The 11,982-nt window shown below is 42.2% G+C and overlaps 1 protein-coding gene across 2 annotated transcripts; it reads left to right on the top strand.

The window, feature by feature from the left end:
- Positions 1-5,670: 5,670 nt before the first annotated feature.
- On the top strand, positions 5,671-9,496 carry LOC136545768 (uncharacterized). 2 transcript variants are annotated; one of them, XM_066537752.1, is made up of 11 exons: positions 5,671-5,687; positions 5,801-5,909; positions 6,505-6,683; positions 6,795-6,903; positions 8,018-8,112; positions 8,184-8,252; positions 8,344-8,459; positions 8,553-8,607; positions 8,696-8,816; positions 8,900-9,042; positions 9,131-9,496. In XM_066537752.1, the coding sequence occupies exons 3-11, from the start codon at positions 6,543-6,545 to the stop codon at positions 9,230-9,232; spliced, it is 951 nt and encodes a 316-aa protein (XP_066393849.1). In that variant the 5' UTR covers positions 5,671-5,687; positions 5,801-5,909; positions 6,505-6,542; the 3' UTR covers positions 9,233-9,496. The 2 variants fall into 2 exon arrangements, with proteins under 2 accessions (XP_066393849.1, XP_066393845.1); XM_066537748.1 differs by lacking the exon at positions 5,671-5,687 and having other exon boundaries at positions 5,694-5,909.
- The last annotated feature ends 2,486 nt before the right edge of the window (positions 9,497-11,982 follow it).

Below are 11,982 nucleotides of genomic sequence, written 5' to 3'. Positions count from 1 at the left end.
CGAATTGCAAGAGATTCGACTCCAACCAGAGGCTAATGTGTGATGATTCTTTAACAAGCTCCTGATTCGCTGGCTTTTAGAAGAATCGCAGTAATCAGTCGTGTTACAAATCTATCCCTAATATTAAAAAGCCAAAATTTCTTAACACCCTGATTTTCGTCCGGCCCATTCATCAATAGCTTTTCGGTCCAAACCTGCTCTGACTCGCATTCGGCCCAAAACTGCTCTGAGTCGCGTTCGGCCCACAACTCACTTCTCTCTAATCCGTCCACATCTTTTACTCCCTCCATCCGCCGTCAGAACGCACCGCTGCCTCGGCTAGTCGGCTTCCCTCTGTCCGCACGGATCGCCGCCCCGGCTTCCCTCCGTCCCACCGCCGCTTGCCCCAGCCGCCGCAGCGCCGCGTGCTTCCTCCGTCCGCACGCTGGCTCCTTTGCCTGTGCCTGTTGCCGCGTTTTCCCAAGAAGCCCCTGCCTTCGCCGTCGCCGTGGCCGTATTCCATGGCGTAGCGGAATTGCTCACCATACGGCAAGTTAAAATCGGAATCGGAATCGGAATCGGAATCGAAACGAAGGACCGTCTCGGATCAGAAAAGCCGACCGCAAGAAGCCGGATGGGTCGCTGGTGCTCAAGGTGCCTTCGCATCACCGATCCACCCTGTCCTTGATTCAATGTTCGTATCTGGAAGATATGTTCTCACTGAGTGCTTTAACTGCCTCCTTGTGGCTGGCTTATTGATGATAAGATCTTTTGCATGCATGGGGGTTGTCTCCTAAGCTTAAGAACATGGACCCTAACATTTCTCGTCCTGTGGATGTTCCTGACATTGGTCTCCTTTGTGATTTGCTATGGTGGGACCCTGATAAAGAGATTGATGGGTGAGGTGAGAATGATAGGGGTGTTTCCTACACCTTTGGAGCTGACATAGTTGTTGAGTTTCTTCAGAAACATGATCTAGATTTGATCTGCAGACCAGGTATTCATTATCTTATACACCTTTCTTGTAAGTAAGAACAGTTCTACATGTTTGTGTGATCATTTTTAGTTGGATATTATTCCAATAAGTAATGACTATCATGCTGAAAATAAATGGCCACCAACCTGTCAATCAAAATAAAAAAATTGAAATCCTTATCTAAGATGGTATGTTCGTGTAATTTGGTGCTACATTTGTTTACAGCATTGATTCTTGTGTTTCAAAGGTTACAGATCTTTGCTCAATCAAGAATTTAGTTCTAGCAATGCAAAACTGGTACTAGGAATGGCTGAATGAGGAATAGTGAGAGTATGTTTTGTGAGCATTTTTTAAAGCATCCAACTGTTTGGTGAAACATTCTAGCATTGGAATCATAAATAGCAACAATGGAAGCTATATTTTCTAACAAAATTGTTATCCCATATCAGTTTTCTTTTAGTTTTCAGTGCTACTTATTCATCGAGTTTTTACTCTGAATTAGTCCTTCCTGGCACATTTGGTTTCAGTAAAGATGCAATTCTTAACGTCTGTGTATCAAAAGATTACAGGTCTTTACTTGAGGTACATCATGGCAATTAGAATCCAGTTTGATTTTACTCTGCTCTATAAGAGTCAATGCATGTCATAGGCTTAGCTTCAGTACGTTTTGATATTCTCAGTGCAGCAAGTTTTGAACTATGTACAACAAATGCGATTTGCAGTGTATGTTAACCAAATTCTCCTTGCCTCAACTGTTCAGAATACGAGGCCATATTATAGATTGATAATATATGTTTTTATTACATTGTTTTTCTTTTCTTCTTTGTCTTAGGAATGGTTTTTCTGTTTCGACAAACTCTCTAGCTGATAGGGTTCTGGTTTTCTTATCTTTTGATGCAGTACCAATTATTACGTACCATGTTGTCCAAGTTCTTTTTGTCAAATTTTTCAATCTTGCAGACCATGAGTAAATGTCAAGTTTATTGCCGAACATAGCAATCATGTACTTCCCGCTGGCTATTTAGAGGTAGGGGAGTAGTCTACTGCAGAAGGAGCCTCTAGAGAAACATTGGAAAAAGCCTTTACGGATGTAGAGATAGTGTCACCTTTTGCTCAATGGGATATTCCACAGATTGGCCAAGTGAAAATTGGTAGATCACTATTAAGTTAATCTTCTTGTGTGTTATATTGAGAAGCAGTTCAGTTCCATTATTTTCACCCCCCAAAAAAATGAAGACCCACCAACATCTGCACCAGAGTCTAGAATGTGCACCTTCCGTTCTTTAATGTTATCTTTTGATTCTCTAGCATTTTTTCAGGCCTTATATCCTCCCTCCATGTCTCCCGGCTTACTCCACATTTCCTCTTGCCATTTATATAGGTTTATGACATGAAAAGTTTCAAATGTATATACAATTTATATCCTCCGTTGCAACGCACGGGCATATTTCCTAGCCTAATAATAAAGAGGCAAAATTTCCGGTCATTTTTTTTTTGGTCCGTCTCCCTCTAACTACCAGACAATAGAAAGTTTCGTCAGTCAAAACTTATATATATAATATGTGCTCAAATGAGTTAGAATAGCTTTTGTCAAACACGATACGGAGTCCAATTCCAAAACGTATTGGGTCGTGTATGTGACCCGGAGGTGTTAATATGTGTTAGAACAACACGCGTCTAGGGATTATATGGAGTCCGATTCTAATATATATTGGGTCCAATTATATTATATTAGAACATACTCTTATTAATGTACTGTCACGTTGGTTCTTCGTTTGGACGTGTAATACTCCAAACACACACGCAGTATTTCTCCACGTGGACCTACGATTCGATCCGCGACACAATCCGCCGTCCACTGCCACATCTGATGGCTCATGACCGTCATGGCAAAATAGGAAAAAGAATTACCGCCCGCTCGCTTCCTTGTCATCCATGGAAACATAGATGCATGGAGTTCATGCTTGATTTTCTTTCTTTTTTCTTTTTTTTTTTGTTTGTTAGCAGGATTGCATGCACGCATGGCAAGCAAACCAGAGGCTCAACTGTTTGATAGCAATGTGGGCCGCATATGCATGCATGCATGGCAAGCAAATTAGAGGCCTGATCGTCATAGGCAAGCAAACCAGAGGCTCAACTGGTTGGACTTCGGCTCTGAAACCACATAGACTTCGTTCGCGAGACTTTGTTCCCAGGAACGCGCATACGAAGTCCTGTGTGCATGAAACCCTCTCTTTCTCTGGAGATTTTTCCATCCACAGAGCCCAATCCAATTCCTCCATTCCGGTCCCAGAGTCCCATCCGGTGATTTCCTATGGAGCGTTTTTATCAAGAAAGAGTTCGGTCCGGTCAAGAGTCCGTTCTTTTTAGAGTCAGCGTTTTCTTTTGCCGGAGAAGATTTTGCCGCGTGAACTATTTATCTGGAATATTTTTAGGTGCAGAGATAAATCATTTAATTGACTGCACAGTAACTTATGCGTCTCGTTGCAACGCACGAGCACATTTGCCAGTAAGATTTTAAAAGAAGAGTATCAATATTCATACGATAATGTTGTGGGCGGGGCATCTGTCCGGGTGTATTTGTTTGGACGCCCAGTTCCGTGCGCAATGATTGGGCCCAAATAGACGGGCCTCTGGCCTCCCGATTCATTTGCTTGCTACGAACATTTCCCACTCCCGTGGCCTCCCCAAGTCATCTGCCTGCTGCGAACATCTCCCACTCCCGACCGCAGTGGCAGCTTTTATCGCGTTGTTCGCTCGCAGCGGCCGGGTTCGTCGCGCCATTCGCCTGTCGCGTCGTCCACCGGCCCCACTCTGTCGCGACCATCTGTGTCGCGCACCATCCCGCGCCCCGCCCTAATCTCGCGCTGCGCCACGATTCCATCCCGCGTTGCGTGGGGCATCCCCTGCCGCGTCCCCATCCACCTCAACTGTCGCAGCTACAGCGTGCGCCGCACAATCAGGAGGTCGCCAACCGTTGCTCTCGACGTCCCGATGACCCGAACTTGCTGCCTAGTGTAGTTCCATACTAGGTAGGCCGTGCCGTGGCCGTTGGTGACGTTTCGTGTTTCAAGTTTCAGGCGTTTCAGACTTTGTGTTTCAAGTGTTTCATCTGGATGTTGCAAAAGTAGATATGCGATGTTGCATATGTTGCAATGACAATATATACATGTTGCAAGCCTATGTTTCAAGTGTTTCAAACGTATGTTTCAAGCGTTTTATCTTGATGTTGCATATGTTTTCTATGGCTCTATACGCATGTTTCAAGCGTGTTTCAAGTGTTTCAGATGTTTCAGACTCATGTTGCAAGTGTATCATCTGGATGCTGCAAAAGTAGATCTCGATGTTGCATATGTTGCTATGGTTATACACGCATATTTCAAACGTATATTTCAAGTGTTTCATCTTAATGTTTCAAAGTAGATCCAGGAGAGCACATGTTTCAATGATGTTGGTGGCTGGCGGACATCTGCCTGCTGGTGCTGGGGACGCTGTTGTGAGTCATCGTGCGTGTACCTGTGGTCAGCAGACGCCTCCGTGGCGTGCATCCGCAGGCAAGTGATGAGACCCACGTGGGGGCATGGGAATGGGTGCGGGGCGTGGTGTGGCGTCCGAGACGCGGGCGCTGGATGAGATGCGGACTCGGGTGGTGGGATAGAGCTGCGTCCGGACGCCGGGCACTAGCCCCTTGGATATCATGTTTGACCGTTCGTTTTATTCAAATTTTTTATGTAAATTATAAAATATATAAATCATTATTAAAGTGTCTCTAATGATAAAATAAGTCATAACAAAATAGATGATATTTATATATAAATTTTGAATAAGACAGATGATCAACACAAGATGTCTTAAGGTAAAAAACGACACTACTGAGGGTGCAGTACAAAGCATTATTCCGTATGCTTCTCGTATCAGTGTATCCCGTTCTTCGGCGCTAGGACGAGCGGTGCTGTATTTAAGGCTTTGTTTGGATGGCGTGGTGCGATGCACTCAGTTCTCCTCGTCGGAATCGGTTCTCCGTTCCGTTTCCAAATCGAAGTGCACGCACAGACTCGGAGGCCGTGCGTGCGCTGAGCCTGAGTAAAGCAGCTTTCGGGCTCTAATAGCATCCCTGCAAAACCGGCCCACACGCTAGCTGTGGGTGGAAGAAAATTAGATGCATACGGTATGCACCCAGGCCATACTACGTGCATGCACACATCCATCTTCTGCCACGTGGATGACCAGCAGCGGAAAAAAATTGTATGGAAACAGTATGCAACGAGTCTCCGTGGAAACTTCTCTCGGATGGAGGACGCGTGTGGATAAAAAGAAATCTTGATCGCTGATTTAGGTGCTGGAGACGTAGCGGAGCCGTGCTTACAGCCGAGCCCAGCCCACGACGTCCACGAACGGAGCAGAGACACGCGTCAAGTAACGACGCATGTATGCACGGATCCAGGGTGCATACGGTTTCTACACAATTTTTTTCCCTCCCATGCCGCTCGGCTCCAGCTCTCGTCCGTCCATGCTGCTGGGGAGGATGGTTACGAACTGCCACCGGATGAGCACATGCCGTAGATGCTGTTGATTTGTCCACGTGGGACCAGATTACCGTGTGTATGCACTCTTCCTGGGTGCATCCTGTATGCATGTGAATTTTTTCTCCTGTGGCCCCATGGGGGCTCGTCTCGGTGGCAGCAGTGCCGGCTGAGTCAATGTTGGAGTTCCTACTTCCTTTGCACCGAAGGTTCTTCTCCCGCACCTTCTTTCCCCTTCCCCTTCGCTTGTCTGTCTTCTTTTTATTTTTGTTTTTCTTTTGTCTCCTCGCATTTAAAACATCGAGGCCGAATCGACCTCCAGTTCTCGAGACGAGTCGTCGCCCCCTCCCTACGCACCTAATAATTTCGGCAGGGCAGGACGGCTTCTTCCTCTTCGCCTTCACCTTCGCCTTCGCGGCCGGGACCTGTCGGTGAGTTCGATTCTTCTCTTCTCTCCGCCTTTCTGAATTTGTTCGGCGCGCGGTAGTGGTACAGCTGAAGGGTCGAGCTTTACACTCGTCGGACGGTACGGTAAATCGAAACGTTAGAGAACTAGGGTTTCGAACTTTGGGAGAGCAGCTTGGTTGGATTGCTGCATTCTTAAGGGGGATCTGATGGACGACGCAGCGTTGTGTTGCCCTGTGGGGATTCTTTGTGTATTGCTCAAGCTAAGTTATAAACCTTACTATTTAAGTTTTGTGATACCCTGAATGGTTTGGGCATGATGTTTTTGGGCTGCTTCCGGTGTTGTTGTGCAATCACAGGACCTTTGAAACTCCCAACAGAAATAGATTACAAACTCTGACAAGTAGATTCTCCAAATTTTCGTGCCATGTATTTTCCGTAGAATCAATCCTCTGTTGGGTTGTTCTTTCAATACATCAGTGCCATCTCGCAGACTCTGAATGAAGCTTATGGTTGGATGCTTGCACATGAATGCATGATGTGCTGTATGCTATTTTGTATTATGGTTCTGCTGCAGCAAATTAATAAAGTAATAAAGTTTATCTTCTCATTTTTTCGCAGCATGGTTTTTTAGTCGGGTTTGTAGGTTATAGATCTTCATGTCAACTACCAATCTGAGGCGCCGACTCCATCATGGAGACCTTGATGGAAGGAAAAATGAGCATGTTGACATATCCAGTGCTGATTCCCTTAATGAACCTCTATTAGGGAAGTCCAGCGATGACAATTTTGGATCAGAGGTTAGTCTTTTTTCTGGTTCACAATTGCCTCGATACTTTCCTACAGTTTACGTGAATGCAGGATTCTATATTTTCTGGTAACGCATCAGTAAACTTTTGGGACTCCTATAGGTGTATGATCCTAGAAGACAGGACCTGTGGGATGATGATAGAAAGAAAGAACAACTACACTGGTCATTTCTTTTCTCAAACTTGATTGCACAATGGGCACAATGGTTAGGTAATTCTCATTTTAGCCACTACTTTGTTAATATTAAATTCATCGATGCCTGACAGTACTAGGCTGTTATTGTCCTTTTCTCAGTTGCTGATTTTATATACCTTTTGATAGGATTTACTGACCAGCTCTTCAATCCTTCGTAGCCCTTACTAAATATTAGTTTAATTAGTTTTGATGGTTAGTTTGGTTAAGCATTTAGCAACCTACACACTATGCCAACTCCCATACTTCAAATTCTAGGCTAATATGCCTGTTTTCACATACTCAACATGCATGCATTTCTATTCCCTGCTAAACAAATACAAAATGTGCTATTTGGTAACCCCCCTCTGTTTGAAGTAACTTCTGGCGGACTTGGCTGTGGTCATGGCCATAGGAGTTCAGTTGGACCCCCAAAACCTTGTTTCAAAATGAAATATCTATTGACTGTATACAAACGCATTGCATAGGCGAGGGTAAGGCTTGCCACTAACACCCTTCCTCAGACCCCGCACAGAGCGGGAGCTCTCTGCACTGGGTACAAACCATCGTGTCACATTTGACACCTCAACCTTCCAGGACAACCAATGTTCCATGACAAGATCGCTGCTGACTGTCCACTGGATGAATGCAAACAGACTTGGTTATATTTTTGTGCATTCAAACAAATTGAGTAGAATTTAGTTTGGTTGCTGATATAGAGATCAAGGGATAGTGGATGCAGCTGCTCTTACGCTATTGTTCTTCTCATTATTTGCTGTTGCCATCATCTTCTAGAAGTAATGTAAAAGTTTTTATCTTTTTCCTTTTCTTGAGAACCTATTGCACATAATTCTAGCAATCAACACAAATAACTAAGCAGGATAATGAGTACATTTTCATAAGTCGGAAGTCCATGTTCTAGTCTTTAGCACTACATTTCTATAAGTTGTAAATAAAAACTGAAAACAATATATTCACAGGGCTACATTCAGTGGGCATAACAATTTGTAGCATCAGAATGTAGGGGGTCATCTTGTTCACACATTTGGTGTTTCTAGTTAGATAATCCATGTTACTACTCTTTCATGAACTGTGACAAAATTAGTCTTTCCTTACAAAAATTGATATTCGTTTCTTACTATCTTCCTTGCAGCAAGCATTATTGTAAGCTCAGTCTCTATCTTTGGTAGATTATTCCCCTTCTCTTCGGAGAATCAAATCAATCCAGTATATCTTAGCCCTCTACAGGTAATGTAAAGAAAGTTACATAATAGGGTTGCAGTTATTAGTTTAATAATGGTGAACCTTCAACTTTCCAGGAACAAAGGCTGAATACTTTAAGACGCAGATTGCAAATCCCTTTTGATGGCTCCCGTATTGAACATCAAGTACGTATAACCTATGTAGATTGGTTTTCTATGTTGACATCATCTCATGCAAGCAAATTAATTGATAATTGATCGGCATTATCATTATTAGGACGCCTTGAGGCAACTCTGGCGTTTAGCTTACCCCACTCGTGAGATTCCACCCCTCAAATCAGAATTATGGAAGGAGATGGGTTGGCAAGGCAATGATCCATCTACTGATTTCAGGTTCTCTCTTGTAATTTGATTGTTTGAGAATGTGCTCATGGAGATGTTAAACTCAGTTGATAAACCCATCTAATACTGATCGCATTTATGCAGGGGTGGTGGACTCATATCGTTGGAGAACCTCATCTTTTTTGCCAGGAACTACCCTGTAAAGATCTTATATCTGATAACAGTTTCTGTTGTCTTTCTAATTTCTTGATTTTTGACCATTCACCATTACATATATTCTGGTGCAGAATTCATTTCAGATGCTTCTGAGCAAAGTGCAAGGGCAGAGAGCAGATTGGGAGTACCCTTTTGCAGTTGCTGGTATCAACATTTCATTCATGCTGGTCCAGATGTTGGATCTAAAGTCCAGTAATTTTCCTTTGCCAAACCCCCTTTACACATACCTGGCATATTCCGTATTTCGTGGTTTGAACAATGTCGTATTTATGCAGGTGTTCCATCTTCAAAGTATGGAATTCGTTTCCTTGAATTTCTTGAACGGGATGAGAATGCCTTTGACCACCTGTACTGTGTAGCCTTTCGGCTGCTTGATGCTCAGTGGCTTGTGAAACGTGCCTCCTATATGGAATTTAATGTTAGCTTCTGGCGTGTTCAGTACATCGATCGTTCTTTGTTTGTTTTAAGACAGTGGCATTCTTACTTGTTTGGTTTTGTTGTACCAGGAGGTCTTGAAATCAACAAGAACTCAGCTGGAGCGCGAACTGGTTCTAGATGATGTGCTGGAGGTGAAGGACCTGCCGTCATACACTATGCTGGATGAGTAAGTTAAAACCGAGCTGTTGAGCTTGGACGCTGGAGAGCTGACTAAGATGGTGTGACGGCTAACCAGTTATAAGCTGATGTCTGATCCTAAATGCTTAGGTGGCCCACTTTGCTTGTCTACCTTGTCGCATTTTCCCCTTGTTGTATATTGAGGTCTTTTGAGGCGATATATATGATTCCTTTGTAAATATTGTGTTGTTTATATGTTGCCTTCCGGACATGCTGGTTCCAAGGAAATAAAGAAATCGATCTCATATTCATTTTCATTTGTTTTCTATAATTGGAACGGTGGAGCATTAGCTGACCTCACTTATTTTTTGTTTCGAAACAGATCACATTTTGTTTTGTTTAGAGTTTATTTACATGTTACCTAGAAAATCACTTTGTTTCTCACAGTGATCATTGCAAAAGATGCGTGAAACTGCAAAACGCCCAACCAAACCAACCAGATGTTTTGGTCTCAGGACGTGTTGTTTTTGACACTATGGATTGCTATTTTTTTTGTGTGTGTTGCATAATGACCTGACGTGGGGGACAGCGTTTTATGCTGAACTTGCATATAGTTATATTTTGGTTTTAAGAGCTGCGTTTGTGTGAAAGGTGTATTGCTAACATTTTTCAGCAAGACAAGATTTGGCTGATCATGTGTACAAAATAGTAACTATTTTATTTACTACTTCCTCTCTCTCAAAATAAACACATATTTTGTTTCTGAGAAGTCATTTAAAAAAATACTAGTTATTTGGAAAATATTATCGATATTTGTACTCTAAATAAGTTTACTATGAAAGTATATTCTAGGATCAATGTAATAGTGCTTACACATATGATGAATATTATTAATTTTGTATATATTTGATCCATTTTTAAAATATTTGATTCATGAATAAGTGATATGTACGCCTGTTTTGTTTTGGGACTGAACCTCCAGGAGGTCATGTCACCTGAAGGCTGAACTTGACCAAGTTCAGTTTTGGGCATGTTTGGAACGCCGAAATATTTCCATATTTCTGTCTTTTTTCCTATGATGAAATTGAATTGATGCCTGTGAAATTCTGGCATTTCAAACAGGCTCTTAGTGAATGAGATGGTTTGCATACAGCGAGAGATAGTTTCGCAAATCCGTATGTGTATCTATCTATCGTTATATAAGTCAATACACAAGTATGTATATCTATCTATCATTTCCTTAATATTAAAGAGCATGTTGGGGTGTATTATATGTTTGGGACCCCATTAGTGTGTTCGGGGAACATAACCTAGGGGCTTAGCAGATAATCGCCCTGTTCGTTTGGGCTGGTTTGGCTTATAAGCCATGGCTGAAATTACTGTTGGCTGGTTTGGTGTGAGAGAAAAATACTGTTCGTTGGCTGATAAGTCATGACTTATAAGTCAAATACGACCAAGCGAACATGGTGAATGTTTAGGGCCTATCTATAGCGCCTCTTGAGACTTTAAAAAAAATACAAGCCCCCCGAGAAAATAATGAAAACCACTCTTCTCACCTCCTCTATAAAGGGGGGAGAGGGAAGGTGGAGGGGAAATAATGAAAACCACTCTTCTCACCTCCGAAGGTATTCTAGTGAAGATGAAGAAGCTACTTGGATTGAACTAAAAAGTCTAAGCTCGCCAGGTTTCTCGAATTAGAGATTGAGCAAGAGATGGTTTCATTCCTCCTCTGGACCAGGCTATCACTTGAAGGTTGGTTCTCTGGTTTTTGAAACTTTCTCCGCAGCGCGAAGTCATCTATTTTCCCAAGAGAGAAGTTTTGGTTGCTGAATCGCGAACACCATGGTCTTTAGCTTGGACCAAATGAAAATTATGGTATCAACCCAAGGATTCTATCCTCGATGTTTTCTCCTTGATTTTTATCCGGCACGTTAAAGGAATTTTCTTTTGTTCTCCCGAATGGTTTACGCTCTCGGGTCTTTGTTACCAAGTATGAACCCTACCTCTTGTGCGAGAAGATTATCTGATTTTATTGGGGTAAGACCTAAGGTATGATTCGTGCAATGTTAAACTTCACGAACCACTGCACCATCTTTTCTCAATCATATTATTCAATTATTATGTAATTGTATTCACATTATTTATTTTGTACATCAAATTAAACACCATTCGTTCATGTCCAAAGGCACTATCCCTTTAGCGAGTCTTCACCTCCTTATAAGTACTTTTCACCCATCTTATGATGTCTAACATTTTTTCTCAAGCAATCAATTTTCTCATGATTATGCTTTAATTTTGCTTTTTAAAGCAAAATCCAAAATTCTAAGCTTTGCATGAATCAAGTCACCAAGGTGACCAAAACACTTGCAAAAAATTTAGTGACACAGACAAAAAATGGCCCATGGCTTTCATATTTATCCCAAACGGCTATTCTGAAGTAATAATCTCTTGTTTTAAATTTTCTCTCTCTAATAAGTAGGAATCAACCATTGTGAGTATCTCTCACCCTTTCTCGACTAACCTACTTATATAGCATTTTTGTTCCTCAAATACAGGATTATACACAAAGTTATAGTAGTCTCCATCTAGTACGGATTTTCATACAATCATTAATCTTTGTTGAATATTGGGTTTTATCACACATTGGGTTCCACTATATCGATCCTCACAATATTGGCTTTCATTGAAATGATGGATTTCTTTGGTCATTGGTATTTGCAACGCGTTGGTCTTGCATTTGGGCATTCAAAATTCATTGGCCTTCATCAATCAACGAATTTCATTTACTATCAATTTTTGTCAA

This window comes from Miscanthus floridulus, chromosome 1, assembly GCF_019320115.1.
Source record: "Miscanthus floridulus cultivar M001 chromosome 1, ASM1932011v1, whole genome shotgun sequence".
In the NCBI taxonomy this organism is placed as follows: domain Eukaryota; kingdom Viridiplantae; phylum Streptophyta; class Magnoliopsida; order Poales; family Poaceae; genus Miscanthus; species Miscanthus floridulus.
Note: the sequence above shows the minus strand (reverse complement) of the source record. Positions and strands in the feature narration are given on the sequence as shown.